Below are 20,990 nucleotides of genomic sequence, written 5' to 3' on the forward strand. Positions count from 1 at the left end.
GAGAGAATTGAAATCCAGTTAGTAGCCGAGCTGAGGATGGAATGGGAACGACTCCAAAGTTCTCCACACCAAGAAAGGCGAAGAAATTAGCGAAAGAATACACCTAAGTAGGAGAGCAACGGGAAGGAGAGCACACGAAACAGCCACACCTGCGCTCGCCGGGGAGCGCACTAAGGCGGGGGGAGGCGGAGGCGGAGGCGGAGGTGGGATTGTGGATTTCCGGTCTGGCACCGGAAGTGGCTCCTCAGCGCCGCCGCCAGCTTTCCGCGGAGAAAAGCTGCACTGGAGTTTGTGCTGCTAGTGGTGCACGAGGTTCGTGGGTTCTGCTTTTAAACGCGTCTGTAAATCGAGATGTCGCACCCGTCCCCAGAAGCTAAGCCTTCCAATCCCAGTAACCCCCGAGTCTTCTTTGACGTGGACATCGGAGAGGAGCGAGGTGAGCGAAGTTGTTGGCTGAAGGGCCCCAAGAGGAGGGGCTGGGGGCGCTTGGGGGACTCGCAGGGTGCCTTTCGGGCCGGGGGCTGCTCGGTAGCACTGAGGCATGGCTGCCTGGGTCCCATCTGGAGCAAGATGGGCATGCGGCGTGACGTGGAACCAGGGCTTTTGTGCTAATGTTGTCGGTCATGAGGAAGTTTCTGGAAATTTCTAGTTCAGGAATTGTGGCGGTCTTAATATTTCACTTGCCTTCTACCTGTGCACCACCAGCTTGTCACAAAATAAGCTTATTTTATATTTGTCTTGGGGCTCTTCAGAAGCCTCGTGTGTGCGGGGCTCCAGTCACTCAACACGTCTTTTGGCGCACAAAATGTGTGTGTGTGTGTGTGTGTGTGTGTGTGTTTATGCACATATATGTGCACCTGCCATGTTACTTATAAATTAAAGCCACTTTGTTTGCTTAGTGCTTTTTCTTTACTACTAATTTTAGAGGTCAGATAAGCAAACGTTTTTTCTATTTTGGCATTGGGGAATTGAACTCGGGAGTAGCTCTGTTGCCTAGGATACCTACCTGCTTAAAAGTTCCTAAGGCCTTGTGAAGTTATATTTATAACTGAATTGGTCTTCTATAACATGTTACAGTTTCTGACCAGGCAGTGTGTTTGAATGCATGTATGGGACACACACATTTTACATGTACCTTCAGCTTGTTTTGGAGCTAATTCCAAAACAGTTTTGGAATTTTCGCATTTTAAGGCGTTGTATAGAAGAGGAATTTTTTCAGCTTTTATTTCAAAGACCGAACTAGGCAGTTTGCACAAAGTACAGAGAAGGGCTACAGATACATATAAAACTGGGCCAGCCTGACCACTGAAAGGGTATTTTATTTTATTTTTTGGTACTGGGGATTGAACTCCAGCACTGGACCATTGAGCCACATCTTCAGCCCTATCTTGTATTTTATTTAGAGACAGGGCACCTTGATTTTGCTGAGGCTGACCTTGAACTGAATTTGGGATCCTCCTGCCTCAGCCTCCTGAGATGCTGGGATTACAGGTGTGTGCCACTGTGCCCGGCTTCATTTTCTCTTAGTGGTTGGTTGGTGATTGGAAATTCTGAATACAGTTTATTTGGGGGCTCATGGTTTCAGAGCTCTCAGTACACAGACATCTGGCTCTAGTCCTTGGGGCTTTGAAGTGAGGTTGAACATCATGGCAAAGAGTGTGGTGGAGGGAAGCAGCTCACATGATGATCAGAAGCAAAGAGAGACTCCATTCACCAGATATAAAATATGTACCCCAAAGGGATGCTCCCAGTGACCTACCTCTTCCAGCCACACCCTACCTGCTTTGGGTTAACTGAGTGATAACTTAGGCATTAACCCTATCAGGGGATTAATTCAGTGATTGGGTTAAGGCTTTTATGACCTTTCATTTCACCTCTAAGCCTTTTTGAATCGTCTCACACATGAACTTCTATGGAACACCTCACATTCCAAACCATAACACCAAGGGAAATTAAATTTGTATATTGAGATTTCTGCATTCCCATGTACTGCAGCATTATTTGCAATAGCAGAAATAATAGCATCAACCCTGTAATGTCAGTGGATGATTAGATAAAATGTGTACATACACACACACACACACACACACACACAACAAGGAGTATACTATTCAACCCTAAAAAAAGAAGGAAATAGTGTCATTTGCGATATGGAAGAACCTTGAGGACATTATGTTTAAGGGAAATAAGCCAAATACAGGAAGACAAATAACACATGATCTCACCTGAATGCGTCATCTAAAAAAGTTGAACTCATAGAAGTAGAGAGTAGAATGGTAGATACCAGGGGCTAGGGAGAGGTTGCTCAAATGATATTCAGTTCAAGGAGCTATATGTTCATGATATTTTTTAAAAATATTTTTGTTTTAATTGTACATGGACACAGTGCCTTTTGTGGTGCTGAGGATCGAACCCAGTGCCTCACTTGTGGTAGGCAAGTATTCTACCACTGAGCTTCAACTCCAGCCTCTAAGTTCATGATCTTTTGTACAACATTGTGATTATAGTTAATAACAATTATTGTGTTCTTGAAATTACCAAAAAAAAAAAAAAAAGACCAAGAGAATTTAGTAATTCATGAGTGATTTGTTACCATAGTTGTACCAATTATCCTTTTGTCATTTGGTGGTTTGTTTTTGCATACTGACACAATTTCATTTTCTTTTCTTTTAGTTGGTCGAATAGTCTTAGAATTGTTTGCAGATATTGTACCCAAAACTGCAGAAAATTTTCGTGCATTATGCACAGGAGAAAAAGGCATTGGACCCACGACTGGGAAACCTCTCTATTTCAAAGGATGTCCTTTTCATCGAAGTATGTATACATTTTCTGAATTTACCTTCAAACAGACAAATTCTGTTCTTCAGGAGATAGGGAAGAAAACATTGATATGGGAATAAAGGTTAAAAAGTACTGGTGTAGTTAGTTCCTAAGAGGATGCTTTGACATGAGAAGGAATAGTTCAATTTCATAAAGACTGGACTGTGAGGTGGAATTAATTATGGGCGAGTACTAGGGTTTATCTATAGGGAAATGGACTACACCTGTCTTCACAAGTTTTTCTTCACTCCCAAACCATTTGATTGAGAAAGAAAGAGCATAGCCATGATAAAGTGAGCTGGCCTTAGGTAGTTGACTGCCTGGTGACAGAAAAGTTATTTTTACTTCTTGGGCAGGATTGCTTGAGAAGGCTGCAGATTGTAGATTCAGTGTCTTGGACACACTGGTGATTAAAGTATATCATTTTGCACTTTGTAATCATTCTTTTATTTAGTGTTTACTTAACAGTTCCCCCAATAGACTGAAGGTTCTATAAGTTTAACTATATGTTCTTATCACTTTGTCTTTTTAGCACCTTGTATAATTATTGAGTAATCACTCAGTAAATGTTTATTTATGAATAACATGAATACATTTTTTTTTTGTTTTTTCAGTGCCTCACTGCAAGCACTCTATCACTGAGCTATACCCTCAGTCCTGTGGTTATGTTTTTAAAAATAATTTATTAAGAAAAATTAGGATCAATTATTAAATGTTTTAAGCATTTATTTGCTTATGTGTTTCATAAGAAATCAATGTGCTAACAAAATATATGTAGAAAATAGTTAACATAGCAGGCCCAAGGCTGATATCCTTATAAAGGTCTGCTTCCAGGAGTAGCACTTAGCTGGAGTTTGGGAGCTTGGCACTTAAACCATTCCTTAAATCATAAGGGTGATTTACTGTCTCTAGACCGTTTATACAAATATATAACTTATATTGAATATCTGCTTTCTTTTTCTTTTTGGGAGTCTGGAATTTTGGAATATGCTAGGCAGAGTATCTGTGTGATAAGGCCTTCATAAATACCTGGGATGCTGAGTCTCTAATTGGCTTTCTTGGGCACAACTGTTGTACATGTTTCTACATCTTCATTGCTGGGAGAAATGTGTTCCATGATACTTCATGGGAGGGAGGCAGCATAATGAAGCCTGCACATGGATTTCTTCAGATCCTGCCTATGTGTTTTTCCAGCTGTGTATCCTTATGATTATAATACAATCAAATGTTGAGACCATGAGTCCTAGGGATCTCTGAACATGGGAGTGATTTTGGTAGCTCTTGATATAAAGGGATAATTTTACTGAAGTATTTTTATTAGGGTGTAAAAATACTAGGACTAATTGGTCTTCATTCAGCAAACATTATTGAATAGCTACATACATAGTTACAAGGAAGAAAAAGAGTTGCTGTACTTAAAGAACTCATTGGTGGAAGAAATAGATCATTATGTAAAATGAAGTTAGAGTCAAGATATGTTGGAGAAAATTTAAGATATCCAGAGTTTGGGTTTCATTGACAGTTTTACTTATAGGTGATTAGGTGGTAAAATGTAGATTGGACTCAGATTGCAAAAAGTATAGAGTTGTTAAGATAGGTGCGAAGAAAACCAAAGATTAAATGTTCTCTCTGATATGTGGATGCTGATTCACAAAAGGGAGTGGAAAGGAGTGGAGGGGATTGGAATGGGGGGAAGGAGGAGAAGGGAGTGGGAATGGGAATGGGAAAGACAGTAGAATGATTTGGACATAACTTTCCTATGTTCATGTATAGATACATGACCAGTATAACTCCACATGTACAACCACAAGAATGGGAAGTTGTACTCCATGTATGTATGATATGTAAAGTACATTCTACTGTCATGTGTAACTAAAAAGAATAAATAAAAAAGATAGGTGGAGAAAGACAAATGGGAGGATGTTGTGACTAAAATGCTTTAGGAAGTTGTTTTTATTATTACCTATTCATTAGTTAATATGGCTGAAGCTATCCATGTGTCAGTCACTAATAGCCATTCTCCTTTTTTTGTAGTTATTAAGAAATTTATGATTCAGGGTGGAGACTTCTCAAATCAGAATGGGACAGGTGGAGAAAGTATTTATGGTGAAAAATTTGAAGATGAAAATTTCTACTATAAGGTAAAGTAGAGGAGAAAGTATGTATTTTTGCTAACATAAAGGTTACAACACATGTGAAATATATTTGTTGGATAGTTTTAAAATACCAAAAAAAGACCTTAAGTGTGCCTAGATTATGCTTTACTTATAAAAGGAATCATTTTTTTTTTTTGGTGGTGCTTGGACTTTTAAATCTAGGGTCTTACACATACTAGGCAAGCCCTTACCACTGAGCTACATCTCCAGCCCAGCATCCATCTTAATATGGAAGGTCTTCATCCAGTAATAATTTTTATTTGTCAAAAATACTCTATTATTTCTTTGTGGTAGAGTTTTTACATGCTTTGTTTAAGCCAATGAGTTCTCTTAAGATATGTGATAAGGCCCCAATAAATACCTGGGATGCTGAGTCTCTAATTGGCTTGATAAAATGAGCCCATATGGCAAATTGATTCCAGGAAAAATGTTTTTGTTGTAAAGATGATAATTTGTGCATCTTTATTCTTGAATTTGAAGAGCAACAAAAATCATCGCTAATATCCATGATGTCAGGGGATTTGCAAACTAGTGGATGTGGTTAATGTCCAAGCTTCTAAAGGACATTAGTGGTACCTGTGCCTTCTTCATTGGCTCAAGATCTAATCGGGGTATATTGCATCATTCAAGTTTTAAGAATGGACATGTAAGTACAAAAGTAAAGTGATATCTTTGGAAATGAGGAATATGAGCAAGGTAATGAGGAAAGTTTGAAAAGCAAATGTCATCATTCTTTTTTTTTTTTTATATATTTTATTTTTTAGTTTTCGGCGGACACAACATCTTTGTTGGTATGTGGTGCTGAGGATTGAACCCGGACCGCACGCATGCCAGGCGAGCGCGCTACCACTTGAGCCACATCCCCAGCCCTGTCATCATTCTTTTAAATAGTACTTATTGGCTGTAGTTGTATGCTCAGTTCTATCACTGGAACCAGAAAGATTATAAAAATGAAAGGCCTTGATGACAAGGAATTTATAATTTTACCTTGGAGACAAGATTTAAAAATATGGGACAACTAGAGAATAATATGATACAAATAAATTCTAAATTGAGTGAATATACTTAACTTGTATAAATTTGATCCAGGTTGAGGATCCCTTGTATGAAATGCTGAGAAACAGAAGTGTTTCAGATTTTGGAGTTCCTTGGATTTTGAATATTTGCATCTGCTTTCCTAGTTAAGCATCCCTAATCCCCAAATCTGAAATCTGAATTTGTGAATGCTACTGCACAAACATTCAGATTTTGGAATCTTTTAGATTTTGGATTTTCACATTAGGGATTCACAACTCAGTAATATAAACTTTATGTGTGCTCTGGGTCAAGGGTGTGATTTATATGACCCAAGTTATTAAAGGAGACATTGAGGAGGAATGGGTAAGCCTGGCTTTGCAAGGTGACTGAAATTTTTTTAGGCAAGAAATAAAATAAGTAAAATTGAAGGATTATGGATGAGGACAAAGACAGTGGAAAACTGAGAAAAGTAGTTAAAATTATAGCTAATGTTTTGGGGAAAGCACCAAAAGAAGCTAATGGAAGAATGTAAACCAAGATAATGTAATGATTTCATGCATACCAAAAAAAAAAAAAAAAAAAAAAAGGAAGCTTCTGGAAAGGAGACCTGCTTCTTGTCTTCTATAATTTTGGTAGCCTTGAAAGCTGAATTATTTAGATTGGAGAGATAAAAGGCATTTTAGGTGGAAAAACTTAGAGAGTTAGAATTTATCACCAATGAGGAGGTATTTACAAAGCCGAAGAAATAAAATAGAAAAACGAAGTTTTCATGACAGAACTATTGAACAAGGTAGAATTTTGATTTCAAGATGTAGTTAGCAGTTTCCTTTGTACACTCCCTGAAGAGTTAATTTACCTGATATAAAAGCCACAAGGTTTAGATTCTTTTGTGATTAGGAAAGTACCTTAACTGAATGACTAGTCAAATTCAATATCCCATTACTGTTCCCAGTTGATGGATGTGTAAAGGAAGAATAATAATGTAGGCCTATTACTGAATGTGGGAAAACCCTTCAGGTCTTCAAGAGCATCCATCATAAAAGGGTAGAAATATATTATTAGATTATTTTAAAGATGAAGTGTATCATCTTCTTAAAGTGACCAATTTAGAAATTAACCCCCATTTCAGTTACCTTATTTGATTTCATTAGCTTTTCCTAAAGTTTAAGAAGTGATCAAATACCCCCTATTTTGTTCATTGAAGGTTTCAGTTTAAAGGTAATAGAACATTTCTTAAATAAAAGTATAGTCTGGGTATGTAACTCAGTGTTAAAATACTTGCCTAGTATGCTAGAGGCCCTGGATTCAGTCCTAGTACCACAAAACAAAAACAAAAAAAGTAAAGAAAGAACAATTAGTTTGATTTAATGGTAGAATGGCTCATGTTACCAACTATCCTGACTTTATGTGAGTGGTCAGTAAAAGAACAGTTTAGATTAATACCCTAATTTTCATTTTCTTTGAATGATTTTTTTTTTTCCTACAGCATGATCGGGAGGGTTTATTGAGCATGGCAAACGCAGGCCGCAATACAAATGGTTCTCAGTTCTTTATCACGACAGTTCCGACTCCTCATTTGGATGGGAAGCATGTGGTGTTTGGCCAAGTAATTAAAGGCATAGGTGTGGCAAGGATGCTGGAAAATGTAGAAGTGAAAGGTGAAAAACCTGTCAAAGTAAGTAAAAAGTTATAGTGAAATATACATATTGTCATAGTTTCTATCTTAAAATGTTCTAGTGATTATTAAATTAGCTGGAAAAATTGGAAAATGTTAGGATGATTTTGATTTAGGAGCCTGCATCTATCACTTTATTTTTGTACCTATTGTCTAAAGGAAGCTTTTTAATTCTTATTTCAAATTTAATGTATTTTTGCTAGATTACTTAAAAGTCTCCCTATACCAGCAAAAGTTTTGATCCAGACTGTGTAATAATACACAGTAGAAAAAGGATAGCAAACCTAGATTCTTATTCTAGAGATTTGGCCTTGATCATTTTACTGAATTTTTTTGGCCTGTTTTCCTCATCCATTGTTCCTAAAGTGTTTAGACTGTATGATTTCTGAAGATACTTGTGTTCTAGATGTCTGTGAATCAGAATGACCATAGTATTGTGCATCTTAAGTTGTAAGTGGGCATTGGAAACTTAGTTACTTGTAGGAGACAAGCTTTGGAATTCAGAGTATGAAGGGAATTATAGTAAATTAAAAGTTCATACCTCACCAAAAAATAATTAACATGGAGAATGGTAAAATTAACAATTTACTATGTGTACACTGAGCTTCTGAATACTTAAGTAGATAGTGATATTGTTATATTAGTTGGAATAAATAAGTAAAAAGGGCATTATTGTAATTACAATAAAAGTTTTCTAACTGAAGTCTATGACTTCGGTAGTGTTGTTATTTATTATTTATTTAAAAGTATAGCTTTTAAAGAAGACTTTTTAAAATAATATTTCATTAATATGGTAGTATATTTCTACAATTCCATTATTATTTTTACAGTTGTGCATTATTGCAGAATGTGGAGAACTCAAAGAAGGGGATGATTGGGGAATATTACCAAAAGATGGTTCTGGCGATAGTCATCCAGATTTCCCAGAGGATGCAGATATAGACTTAAAAGATGTAAGTACTTTCAGATTAGTACTTTAACAAATAAAAATTTTTAGTGCAAAAAGTTTGGGATTTTGTATCACTCTGTATAATGATAAAACCTATCATATTACTTGTTAACTTCCAATGTGTTTGTATTCCTTTGTACAGGTAGATAAAATTTTACTAATAACAGAAGACTTAAAAAATATTGGAAATACTTTTTTCAAATCCCAGAACTGGGAGATGGCCATGAAAAAATATGCAAAGGTTTTAAGGTAATTAAACATTTTAAATAAATTACTGTTAAGATCTTGTAAATTGAATTATAAATTGAAATTCTAAATTCCTCATTGTATTTTGGCAAATTCCTTGTGGAATAAACATCTGTGTTTGAAATAGTTGCATTTCTTTTGTTGCTGCAGCTTATTTTGAAAAATTTCAAAATACAGAAGAGTTGAGGTGTAGATAATATTGTATTTTTGCTATTATATAACATCGTGAAGGTGTAAATCAGTTTGACCAGAGTTTGTTCACTTTGTACCAGTGGAATGGATGTGTCTGTTCCAGGAGACCCTTTTCCCCATGAGGTGATACTGAGATTATATGGAAACCCAGAACCCAACAACCTTTCACACAGTAGTTTTAGTGTCATTAAAGATCCTTACCCTTACTTATTACACTAATTGTTGGAGAACTGTGATATTCTACAGTTGTTAGCTGGCATTCTGTGTAAGAAACCCCTGCCCTCCATTTGGTAATGTTGTAGACCTGTGGTTTTTTTCATTTTGGTTTATTAATGTAGCAATACTGTGATTCTTTTTGGTACTCAAAGAGTTTAATATTGTTCAGTGGAAGCCCATTTCATTTTGACTTGCTGGTTTTTTTTTTTTTTTTTTTTTTCAGAGCCTCACAAATGCTAGGCATTTTTTCAGAGCCTCACAAATGCTAGGCAAGAGCTCTACCACTGAGTTATATCACCAGCCTCATTTTGACAATCTGTGATCACTTGCTTGCTTTCTGACACAAGATTTGTTTCAGAGTCATCTTATAATCACGTGGCTTTTGTATCTGGTATCAGCACTTTCTCTAAGGAGCTCTGATTAATTTCAAAGAAAGAAAAGTTTAGCAGCTCAATTCTAGGGGCTTGGTATGCTCAGTTTCTTGGTCTTTTTCAGTGAACAATTAAAAATGAACACTTAATGGTTGTTCTTCACCTTTTGCCAGTCAGTACCCTTCTGGTATCTTCCTGGTTCCAAATACAATTACATTGGAAAGTACCTAATGGGACCTGAGTTTTAACTTAGAGGTGTGTTACTACTACTGCACAATTGATTTGGGAAATTCTTTTTTTTTTTTTTTAAACTGGGGGTTGAACACAAGGGTGCTATACCACTGAGCTACATCCCCAGCTTTTTTTTATTTTCAAACAAACATTGCTAAGTTGCTTAGGGCTTTGATAAGTTGCTGAGCCGTTATCTTGAACTTGGTATCCTTCTGCCTCAGCCTCCTGAGTTGCTGGAATTAACAGGTGTGTGCCACCACACCTGGCTCCTGGGAATTGTTTGTTCTTTTTGAACACTTTGGGAAAAAATGTTTTAGGAAATAAAAATACCCCATAAAGAAAATGACCTTCAAAAGAAAAATAATGGGTATGAGAGTAGAGCTCAGTGGTAGACTGTGTGTTTATTAGGGTGCTCGAGGCCCTGGGTTCAGTCTCTGGCCTGAAACAAAAAATAAAAATAAAAAAATGTTTAATAAGAAGATTGTGAAGATTGGATATTAAATTAGTATCTGCTTTTTTAAAAATATTTGCCTTTTAGTTTTAGATGGACACAATATTTTTATGTGGTGCTGAGGATCGAACCTGGTACCTCACGCATGGTAGGCGAGCGCTCTAACTCTGAGCCACAACCCCAGCCCTAGTATCTGCTTTTTTTTTTTTTTTTTTTTTTTTAAATATTTATTTATTTATTTTAGTTCTCAGCGGGCGAACACAACATCTTTGTTTGTATGTGGTGCTGAGGTTGGAACCCGGGCCGCACGCATGCCAGGCCAGCGCGCTACCACTTGAGCCACATCCCCAGCCCTAGTATCTGCTTTTTATATCAGAAATGATGTAACATTTTTTGGTATTTTTGAAGCAGTAGAGTAAGTCTTGTTTGTGTGGAATTACATATTGCTTTTATTAATTTTTTTTTCCAGATATGTGGATAGTTCAAAGGCTGTTATTGAGAAAGCAGATGGATCTAGGCTGCAGTCTATAGCCTTAAGCTGTGTGCTGAATATTGGTGCTTGTAAACTGAAGATGTCAAATTGGCAGGGAGCAGTTGACAGTTGTTTAGAGGTAACTCTGTGTAATATTGAACTTTTTGAAGGAGAGGGATTTTGGCTTACCAACTTGAACAAAACCACTTTTTACATATCTGAATATGTCTTATTGCATATTGTCTCTAAATATTTTGGACCTTCAGAACTTCCTTTCAATCCATTGATTTTGCTTTTTTTAAATAAATTAAAAAAATTTTTTAGTTGTAGATGGATACAATACCTTTATTTTATTTATTTGTATGTGGTGCTGAGGATCGAACCCAGTGCTTCACATGTGCTAGATAAGCACCCTATCACTGAGCCACAAGTCTAGCCCCTCATTTTGCTTTTTGACCCTGTGTACTTAATATCTTTGAAAGACTTTCCTATTTTTCTCTTAAAGCATTTGTCAGTTCATGTATTCATTTAAGAGCACCTATTATATGCTAAGCATTGGAACACAAAGTTAGGAATGACTAGGTATGTGGGTTGTGGAGTTAGGCATGCCACACCCCCAGTGCCTTTACCATTGAACTCTACCCCTAGTCCCAGCATGGTTTTATTTATTTATTTATTTTAAAATCAATTTTTAGTTGTAGTTGGACACAGTGCCCCTATTTATTTATTTATTTATGTGGTGCTGAGGATCAAACCCAGCGCCTTGCACATGCTTGTCAAGCTCTGTACCGCTGAGCCACAACTCCAGCCCCACCCAGCATGGTTTTTCAAATTAGACCTCTGCCATTCAGCTAATTTTGTGATCTTGTATAGATTCCTAATTTTTATAGAATCTGAATTTTGTTTTCTATAAATTGAAAATAATACCTACCTGATGGGATGGTTGTAAAAGATCATAAAGCAAGTTTTAAGTACTTAGCACTGTGCTTGGCACATTTTATGTACCCAGTGAATTTAGTTTGTTTTTAATTACAAGATTCATATTTCCAAGAAACTTAATAGATTTAGTTTAGGAGGGGGCCAGTTTCTATTTAGGGTCATCACACCTTGTATGGGAGAATGGTACTATTTGGAACACACAGAAAGGTCATTTGTCTTTATGAGGGCTATCTAGTTACATTAACTGATAAAGCTAGAAAGCATTACCTTTCTCAAAATAGATCGATTATGACTCTCTTTCCTCTTATATAGTTGTTTGAAAGTATTTCCAAACTAAATGTTTTGATTTTTGCCCACTAAGCTATAGATTAGCTATAGAACTGAAATGAGATTCTGTACTAGGGGTGTAGTTAAGTTGTAGAACACTTGCCTAGCATTCATTTATGAGGTCCTGGGTTGAATCCCAACACTGCTACATTTAAAAAAAAAAAAATCTGCTTAGAGTAGGTGAATAGAGGATAAGAAAATATATTTGCAGTTTTGGGATCAAATCTAAGACTCTTACTCATGTAAGGCAAGTGTTCTAGCAGTGTATACCCCCAGTCCTAGAATATATTTAGAAGGGAACATACAATAGAGGAAAAAACTTAAAAAAGAAAAAATTGATCTTTACTCTGGGTCTCCATAACTTGTGAGGCAGATGTTTCCTTTTCAGTAAATCTGTGATTATTGGCTTTTAAAATATATAAATAGAATGTTAATTTAAAAATGCTTATTTTAGTGAAAAGATCTTTATAAAGTTACTCCGGTTCCCAAGAAATTTAGATTTCAATTAAAAGCATGTATAGTTAGCCTTCTGTATCCATGGATTTCATATTCTAAGATTCATCCAGCCTCAGATTGAAGATTTCTTTTGTACTAAACATGTGAAGACTTTTAAATATATGGGAGGAAAGGTATAGGTTATTATATGCAAATACTGAACCATTTATATTAAAAATTTAAATCTCCAGATTTAATTTGCAGGGGGTGAGTTGAGCTGTCCTGGAACTATTCCAGAGACACTAAGGGACAACTTGCAAACTTTCATTTACAGTGTTTTCTTTTATAAATACATTAGTTAGGACTGAGTATGGAGAGAGAGAGAAACCACAGTGCTGAGGAGCATGTTAAAGATACGGACAAGAAACACCTTCCTCCTCCATATAGTGCCCTCTGCTGACAAATTGTCACACTATGCCAACTGGCAAAAGAGAGCTGTTCATAGTCTTCAGCTGAAGTGGATTTGAAGGTGTCAGGCAATAAATGAATCTGAAAAATGTATTTATTTAGATAGTTATAATTTTTTAATTTTTGTAGGCTCTTGAAATGGACCCATCAAATACTAAAGCACTGTATCGAAGAGCTCAAGGATGGCAAGGATTAAAAGAATACGATCAAGCACTGGTAAATTTTGTTTCAAATGTTTTACAATAAACAGTTACCTTTGTAAATTAGATCTTAATTTTTCACAACTTTTTTTTTTTTTTCCAATTAAAGGCTGATCTTAAGAAAGCTCAGGAGATAGCACCAGAAGATAAAGGTAGGTTGGCTGTTTTTGTAGTCAAAGTTCATTTAGCACTTTAAAATTATGCTCATGAACTGTTGTGCTCTTAACTTTGGCAGATATCAGGCATTTGTTCAGTGGGTCTTATAGAATGCCTGTTACTGGGCCATGTATATCAGTGAATAAGACAAGGTCCTCCCCTGATAGAGCTTGTTTTCATTCCTCTCAAGAATGCACTAGTTTTTCACAGTGCACTTAATATGGTTTATTCTGCCTTATCATTTGAGATCCTGTTTTTGTTACTATGACACTCTTTGAAAGGTCAATACTCAGGTATAGTATTCATTGTAAATCTAATTTTTGGGACCATTCCTTAAGTGGAACATCATGGCAAGTAATCTAGTATTCTAGATACTGGATATGTTTTGGAAAAGCTATGACAAATAAATTTATTTCTTTAAAATAAACCAAAAGTGAATAGCAACACCAGATCTAAATATTTATCTCTTTGGTCCCTTGTTGCTAAAATAAAACAAGGTAGTTACTACTCTCTCTAATGGAGATGGAGAAACAAGTATTGATGTGATTGAGTTCTCTCAGTTGGCAGTCTTCTGAAATTATGCTTCAGGGTTGTTGTGAACTCTGCTTTCTTGGAGTAGAGTTTTCTGTTAATAGGGTTGTTATTTTATCCAGAAGAAAAGTTTTGTCAATGGGGAGGAGGAGTTGTGATATTATAATCGTTTGTTGGTCATCCTAATTTTTTTGTTTTGAGAAATAACTCATTGCCTATTTTTTTTTTTTTGCAGCCATCCAGGCAGAATTGCTGAAAGTCAAACAGAAGATAAAGGCAGAGAAAGATAAAGAGAAGGCAGTATATGCAAAAATGTTTGCTTAGAAAGGATTCAATTTTGCTTAAATATTATGCATTTATTGTATAAAGGCAATAAGACAATGTAAGAGTTATTGTCCTTTGACATTTCAGTTCTTCATTGTTTACACTTTAAAATACTGATACAGGTTCCCTGTTAATAAAAAGTGGCAAAAAATACAGTGAAGTTGATTTAAAAATTCTATCTGTACTTTCATAAAGAATGGTGTGCAGTTTGCTTTTTTTTTTTAGTATTTATATTTTAGTTATAGGTGGATACAATCTTTATTTTATTTTTATGTTGTATTGAGGATTGAATCCAGTGCCTCACGCATGGTAGACAAGCATTCTACCTCTAAGCCACAACTTCAGACCTCCAGTTTGCTTTCAAACTCCTTAAGTTATATCTTGTTGAATGAACTGATGAACTTATTTGTATATTGTTTCCCTCAATCCTTATACATTATGTGGTAAGTTTGTGCTGGTGTTTTATGCTTAGAGATGACACATAGGATTTGGCAGTTTTTCTGTGAAGGGCCAGATAGTAAAATTTTTACAGTCACCATCTAGTCTGTTACAATTACTCAGTTCTGTAGTTATAACTCAAGACAGTGTATAACCGATGGGCATGGCTGGTTCAGTAAAACTTTATTCATAGTAAGTGCTGAGTTAGATGCTAATCCCTGGTCTAGAATGTATATTCATTTTTACATTTGAAGATTTAAATTTGGTAAATCAACTGTATAGTAAAGCCCAATAAGGCATTTTGCTGTTGGTGCTGAAATCTTGAACAATCAAAGAGGTAAGTAAATGCTACATAATTTTTAGTTTTATTGTATGTTTCATAATTTTTATGAAATTTTACATAGATATAGTATAAAACATTTATTTCACCAATAGTTATTTTGTGAAGGAAACTTGTTAACTTCTGAATATTTTAATGTTAGTTTGCTATACATTTACATTTTAAATGTAAATGTGCCTGAAATGAAATAAATTGCAGTTTACATTCCATTATAAGCTGGTCCTCCTCCACCTTCGGGCACCACCCAGTTAATATTCTGACTTGGATCTTTAATATCACATGTTTTACAGTGCACACAGTTCTGAGCATTTATCTGTAACCGAAATCCATCACCTTGTTCCAAAGGTACAAATTCATAAACTCCTGAAAGTAAAAATGAATAATGTTAATGGAGTGGTACTAGGGATTAAACCTTGGGCCTTGCATATGCTTGACGAACACTCTCTAAGCGGTATATCCTTAGCACTTTAATTTTTTTTTTTTTTTTTTTAAATTTTGACATGGTCTTGCTAAGTTGTCTAGACTGGTTTTGAACTTGTGATCTTCTTTCCTCAGCCTCCTGAGTAGCTAGTATAACAGGGGTATGTCACCATGCCCTGATCAACAGTAGAATTAAAAATCCTCACCTATAGAAACCTTAGAAGTTTTTTTCTGAATGCTAGAGAATGTCATTATATAATGACAATCTTGGTGTGTGCTACAGGCTGCTGTTAGTTTATAAATGTATATAATAAGATGAAGTAGAGCAGTACTGATTAGGTGAGTCTAACAAGGGTCTTTGGTACTTAGCCATCTTTGAGATACACAAACACACACACACACACACACACACACATGCTATAGCTAATAAAAGAAATCCACCTCTTGTCCTCAGGGAGTTTATAACCCCACAGTGATAACCTGATTTCTTAAAAAAAAAAAAAAAAAGTCTAAAAAAGGTCCTTGCATTCGAAGGGCTTGCTTACATTCTAATTTCACTTGAGAATGTGTTTATTCTCACATATCTGTATACTGTTGGTTCTACCATAGCATTTGAGACCTGGTTTGGATTAATCTTAGCTGAAAGCAGTAAGAAGATATCATATTCATGGTGAATTTAAAATTTAGGACCATTCCTAAACTCAGTATGGCCGTAACCTAGTCTAGCATGTGTGTGCACACAGGAGCTGCCATGACAAAAGTAACTTTTTTTTTTTTTAAGAGAGTGTGGGGGGGGGGGAGAGAATTTTTTTTTAATATTTATTTTTTAGTTATTGGCAGACACAACATCTTTGTACGTGGTGCTGAGGATCGAACCCGGGTCGCACGCATGCGAGGTGAGCGCGCTACCGCTTGAGCCACATCCCCAGCCCCAAAAGTAACTTTTTAATAACTGTTCTTTGTTACAAGAACAGAGGTGGTATTTTGTGTTCCATAATCCTTATCTTGGTCTGACATTTCTGGAGAAATGTCATCTGAATTAGGTTTAACCAAAATTCCCTATTATTTTATCATTGTTAACTATTAATGCTAATTGCAAACTCGTTTAGGTATGAATTTCCTAAAAAGAGCTGAGTGTAGTGGTCATAACAACAATTTCCAAACAATGGAAATAAATAATTCCTAAATGGAATAATTTCTAAAATATTTGAAGCAGATATCTATTAATATTTAGGAATGGAAGGAAATTATTACCTGCAGGGCAGAATCGCTGCTCAGGCCCATCATATATGGATAGATTTCTGTTTACAGGTATGCTGTCATCCTTTAAAGTTAAATGTGCTGGCTGGTCATGTTCATGATTAGTACCACTTAAAGCCACAGATGACAAGAGATCAAAACTGATCTGTCCGTCAGGTTTTGGATATTCAATAGGTGTGCAATCTTTGGCTGGCTTAAGCTGATCAGAGTCAGAACCTTCAACAATTTTCAGAAAAATAAAATTTAACATAACAACAGTTTTCAAGTATATGTATGTTTTTTTTTAAAGAGTGAGAGAGGAGAGAGAGAGAGACTTTTTAATATTTATTTTTTTTAGTTCTCGGTGGACACAATATCTTTGTTGGTATGTGGTGCTGAGGATCGAACCCGGGCCGCACGCATGCCAGGCGAGTGCACTACCGCTTGAGCCACATCCCCAGCCCTATGTATGTTTTTTGATGCTGGGGATTGAACCCAGGCTCCTGTGTATGCTAAGCACACCCTCTACCACTGAGCTTTATCTCCAACCCTCCCTACATTTCTACCTCTTCATCAGTGCCTTGTAAAAGACAGGCAAGTATTCTTAACACTGAACTGCACCCCTTCCCACCCTCAAGTACTTTCTTAACATTATAAAAACCTGAAAATAACGCCAAAGAAATACGGCTTTAATCCTCTAGTTACAGATCTTTGAAAGACAGCAATTATAATTTCTCTAAGCAAGCAAGCTTATAAAACATGAAAAGATAAGGTCTTTTTCTCCATTAATTAGTAGATCCCATTTATAAGCTTTTAAAGATTATAACATTGACATTTTAAAATGTTTGAATTACCTTTATGTTTTAGGGTCCATGGTTCCATTCCTCTCAATATCCAGTAAAATATTCCAGTGTAAATCATCCCTCCATATAAACCCAATGCTCCATGGCAGGAAGGTCTTATATTTCTAACAGAATACAGCTCTTTCCACACCCAAGATTTCTTCAAATTGTCCTCATACTCGGTTACATGGAGCCCTTTCATGAAAACCATGAAATGTTAACTGTAAAACAGCCTTAAGCTGCATAAAATACTCTATTGTTAAAGGTATTTTGATAATGAAATATCTGATTAGTAAGTCGTAAGTAATTTTTAAATGTTGGAATCTTCCAAAAAGATAATAATTTGATATACGTTTGTTGACAGTAAACATTTGCTTTTTATTGTTTGTGGGTGCTGGGGATCAAATCCAGGTCTTTGCTTATGACAGGCAAGTACTCTACAATTGAGCTACAGTCCCAACCCTGAATACTTAACACTGGTAGTAAAGAAAATTAGTTTGAAAATTCAGCAAAACTGAGAAGAAAGCTTAAAAAGTTCATGCTACCAGTAAGTGAAAATTTGTATAGTTCATCACAGAAAATACCAACTGTGTCTGGATTGAAATATTTCCATGTGAAAACGTATTTTGAAGTCCTAAACTCCAAAATTTAAGACTTTTACTTTATAATAGGGTGGTTCCAGATGTAATTAAGGCTTCCTGGAGTAGAATGGGTCCCTAATTCAATATGACCAGTGTTCTTTTAAAAAGATGGAGACAGCGACTAAATTTCCAGAAGCCAAGGAATATTTAAGGCTACCAGAAATTGGAGAGGCAAGATAAGATTCCTCTACAGAGACTTCAGAGAGGCAATATTCCTGTTAATCCTTGATTTTGTGCTTCTAGCTTACAGAACTTGGAAAGAATAAATTGTTGTTTTAAGTTACCTAGTTTAGGATACTTTGCTATGGTAGCTCTAGGAAATTGTAATACCTAAAATATGATACACTACCTTTAGGATTTAAGAAGACAATTGGTTCTTCTCATTGTCTTTCATGAACTCCACAGTGACTATGCTTTTTTCAGTTATTGTTTCCTGTCCTCGCTTCACTCCTTTTTCTCACAGGCTTTATTCCTTGCCTTTTGTGATACACTGGCTCTAGTACTACGTGTTGGTATTATGGGTATATGATACAGTTGAAGTATGGCTGGTGGTCCAATAAGGAACAATACTTGACAAAAACATTAGGAAAAATTTCTACCCAACCATTCCATTTCTGACTTAACTTTTCTGTGTTGTACCTCATCCCCTTCCACTCCCACATGCAAGGCCTCCATTCCTACAAAGACATTTGAAGGCATAACCAAGCTGCATAGTTTTTAATTTCCTACAGTGTACATGCTAGGTAATTACTCTACCAGTGAACTGTAACCTCCCATCCCCCAAGTTGTGTAATTCTAACTCGTGGAACATTTGTTATCTGTGATTTTAAGGAATAAAGCTATTATCAAGTTATCTATTCAGTTACTGCACTGTGTGCCAGGTCTTTAGGATTCAAAATGAACAAAGTCCTTGCTCTCTTGGAGTTTTCATCCAAGTGGAAAGTGTAAAAAGTATAAATAAGTAAATGATATAGTATGCCAAAAAGTGGGAAATGCTGAAGAAAAATGTTAGGGGTGGGGATGGGAGTGCTACATATTGCAGATTAACTGTTGTGGGCAAGAGAGGGTCACTAGAGTGAAGTTTGAACAAAGGTAAAGGATGAATGAGGGAGCAAGTTATGAGAAAAAACCTTAAGATAAGAGCAAGCATGGCATGTTTCAGGAATTACAAAGAGGCCCATGTGGCTGGAATGGAGAGTGATAAAAGGTGAAGTTAGAGGGGCAGGGTAACTTTGGTTTTGAGAAAAACAGAATCCCTTGAGGGTCTATTTAGATAAAGGGTTTACTGAGGTGTGAGTGCTGGCTGTTCTTCTCTACTACATTAGAAGGGTCATTTATATGCCTGTGCTTGCAGTGTTTGCTAAGGAATGCACACTGGTATTTGTGCATTCTTACTGTGTGCCTTACATGTATGCAGTATAAATGCAGTATTGTCAAATCTGGAATAGATTCTGGGGACACCACTGGTACTATTTTTTTTTTTTTTTTTTTTTTTGCTACATAGGAGACTAAGCCCAGGGGCACTCTACCATTGAGTGTATCCTCACTTTTTATTTTTATTTTGAGACAAGGCTTGCTAAATTGTGGAGGATCAGCCTCTAGAGTTGCTGGGATTATAGGCATATACCACCATGCCTGATAATTATTATACTTCTGATATGAAGAAAACAACATTGTTTTAAAGTTCTCTTGACAGTAAGTACTGAGAATATGTATGTATGTGTATGTGTGTGTATATATATATGTATATATATATATATATATATTTTTTTTTTTTTTGTATAGCATATACCTTAATACTGTTCACAAAGGAACAGATACAGTATACATCTTTAAGGTTAACTGTAACACACATAACCTGACAAAACTATTTCCTGTAGTAGGAATTTCTTACCTATTGTCTTTGATTGGAGATTTTCACTAGTTAGTTGATTAAAAATTGATTCTGCTGCCAAACTTCCACTTTTCATTGCAGTATGGGTACCTTTGATCTTGGGAACATTCAAGAAGCCAGGGCTACAACCAATTAGTAAACCACCAGGAAAGGTGAGTTTTGGTATAGACTGAGGAAAAAAGGTTCAGAATATACTGTTAGCGCAAATTAGGCAAAACTGAACACGCCAAAGTCTTCTACAGCTATAGGGAAAGGTTGAAAATAAATAAATGAAAATGAATGCAAGAAGGTAAAGAAATAGAGCAAGGGCAGTTTTCATTTGCCTTCCCTAAGAGTGAGGACTAGGACTATTGCTGTTTTTCTGTTAAAAAAGTTTTTCCTTTCCTTTCAGGACAGATTTAAGATAGAAACATGTTTTAAAATGATTTTATTTATACATATCTATGTCACAGTTAAAAATGTTCTCTAAACCTGGATGACTACATTCTTAAGTTGTGATTTGCTTTTACATGTATTCTGGGAAAATACATGATTTAGAAGAAATTTTTATCTATCCTTTTTATTTCAGTTTGATATCTAGGGATGGAAATCTGTGATATAATTATGTTACCACTACAGCTAGGCTAAACAATATATTTTGATTAACTTAATGAGCTGAATTTCCAAAAAAATTTTTTTAAAAAATATTTTTTAGTTGTTGATGGGCCTTTATATTATTTATTTGTATGTGATGCTGAGAATCGAACCCAGTGCCTCCCATGATAGGTAAGCACTCTTCCACTGAGCTACAACCCAGCCCTCCAAAATTTTAAGACACATATTTGAACTCCAGTAGAGTTTTTTTTTTTTTCCCCCTGTGGGGGTGAGAGGTTTACTGGGGACTAAACCAGGGGCAATTTACCACTGAGCTACATCCTCAACCCTTTTTTATTTTGAGACAGGGTCTCACTTAAATTGGCTAGGGCCTTGCTAAGTTGCTGAAGGTGGCTTTGAATTTGAG

General features: G+C 35.9%; 2 protein-coding genes across 4 annotated transcripts in view; one reads left to right on the top strand and one right to left on the bottom strand.

Annotated features, from left to right (window-relative positions):
- Nucleotides 1-237: 237 nt before the first annotated feature.
- PPID (peptidylprolyl isomerase D) lies at nt 238-14,243 on the top strand. 3 transcript variants are annotated; one of them, XM_081303811.1, is made up of 10 exons: nt 238-436; nt 2,674-2,814; nt 4,855-4,961; nt 7,480-7,668; nt 8,499-8,621; nt 8,760-8,866; nt 10,794-10,935; nt 13,095-13,181; nt 13,275-13,317; nt 14,088-14,243. In XM_081303811.1, exons 1-10 carry the CDS (start codon nt 352-354, stop codon nt 14,174-14,176), a joined length of 1,113 nt encoding a protein of 370 aa, XP_081159937.1. In that variant the 5' UTR covers nt 238-351; the 3' UTR covers nt 14,177-14,243. The 3 variants fall into 3 exon arrangements, with proteins under 3 accessions (XP_081159937.1, XP_081159938.1, XP_081159939.1); XM_081303812.1 differs by lacking the exons at nt 238-436; nt 2,674-2,814 and adding exons at nt 2,873-4,018; nt 4,594-4,651; XM_081303813.1 differs by lacking the exons at nt 238-436; nt 2,674-2,814 and adding an exon at nt 5,457-5,622.
- A 713-nt stretch (nt 14,244-14,956) lies between these two features.
- Nucleotides 14,957-20,990, bottom strand: part of ETFDH (electron transfer flavoprotein dehydrogenase) — a 32,354-nt gene continuing 26,320 nt past the window's right edge. Inside the window, exons 10-13 of the mRNA XM_081303810.1 lie at nt 19,991-20,159; nt 17,468-17,650; nt 16,629-16,850; nt 14,957-15,317 (exon numbers count right to left, since the gene is read on the bottom strand). Of these exons, the coding sequence (XP_081159936.1) occupies nt 15,154-15,317; nt 16,629-16,850; nt 17,468-17,650; nt 19,991-20,159 (738 nt within the window). The 3' untranslated portion in view covers nt 14,957-15,153. The remainder of the gene's footprint in view (nt 15,318-16,628; nt 16,851-17,467; nt 17,651-19,990; nt 20,160-20,990) is intronic.

This window comes from Spermophilus citellus, assembly GCF_964194105.1.
Source record: "Spermophilus citellus genome assembly, chromosome: 8".
Taxonomy (NCBI): Eukaryota; Metazoa; Chordata; class Mammalia; order Rodentia; family Sciuridae; genus Spermophilus; species Spermophilus citellus.

Bases quoted from the DNA above. Each gene is read 5' to 3' on its own strand.
- PPID (XM_081303811.1), top strand. From the start codon at position 352: ATGTCGCACCCGTCCCCAGAAGCTAAGCCTTCCAATCCCAGTAACCCC. The intron at 8,622-8,759 runs GTAAGTACTTTC...TCCTTTGTACAG, and splicing joins CAGATATAGACTTAAAAGAT to GTAGATAAAATTTTACTAAT. The intron at 8,867-10,793 runs GTAATTAAACAT...TTTTTTTTCCAG, and splicing joins AAATATGCAAAGGTTTTAAG to ATATGTGGATAGTTCAAAGG.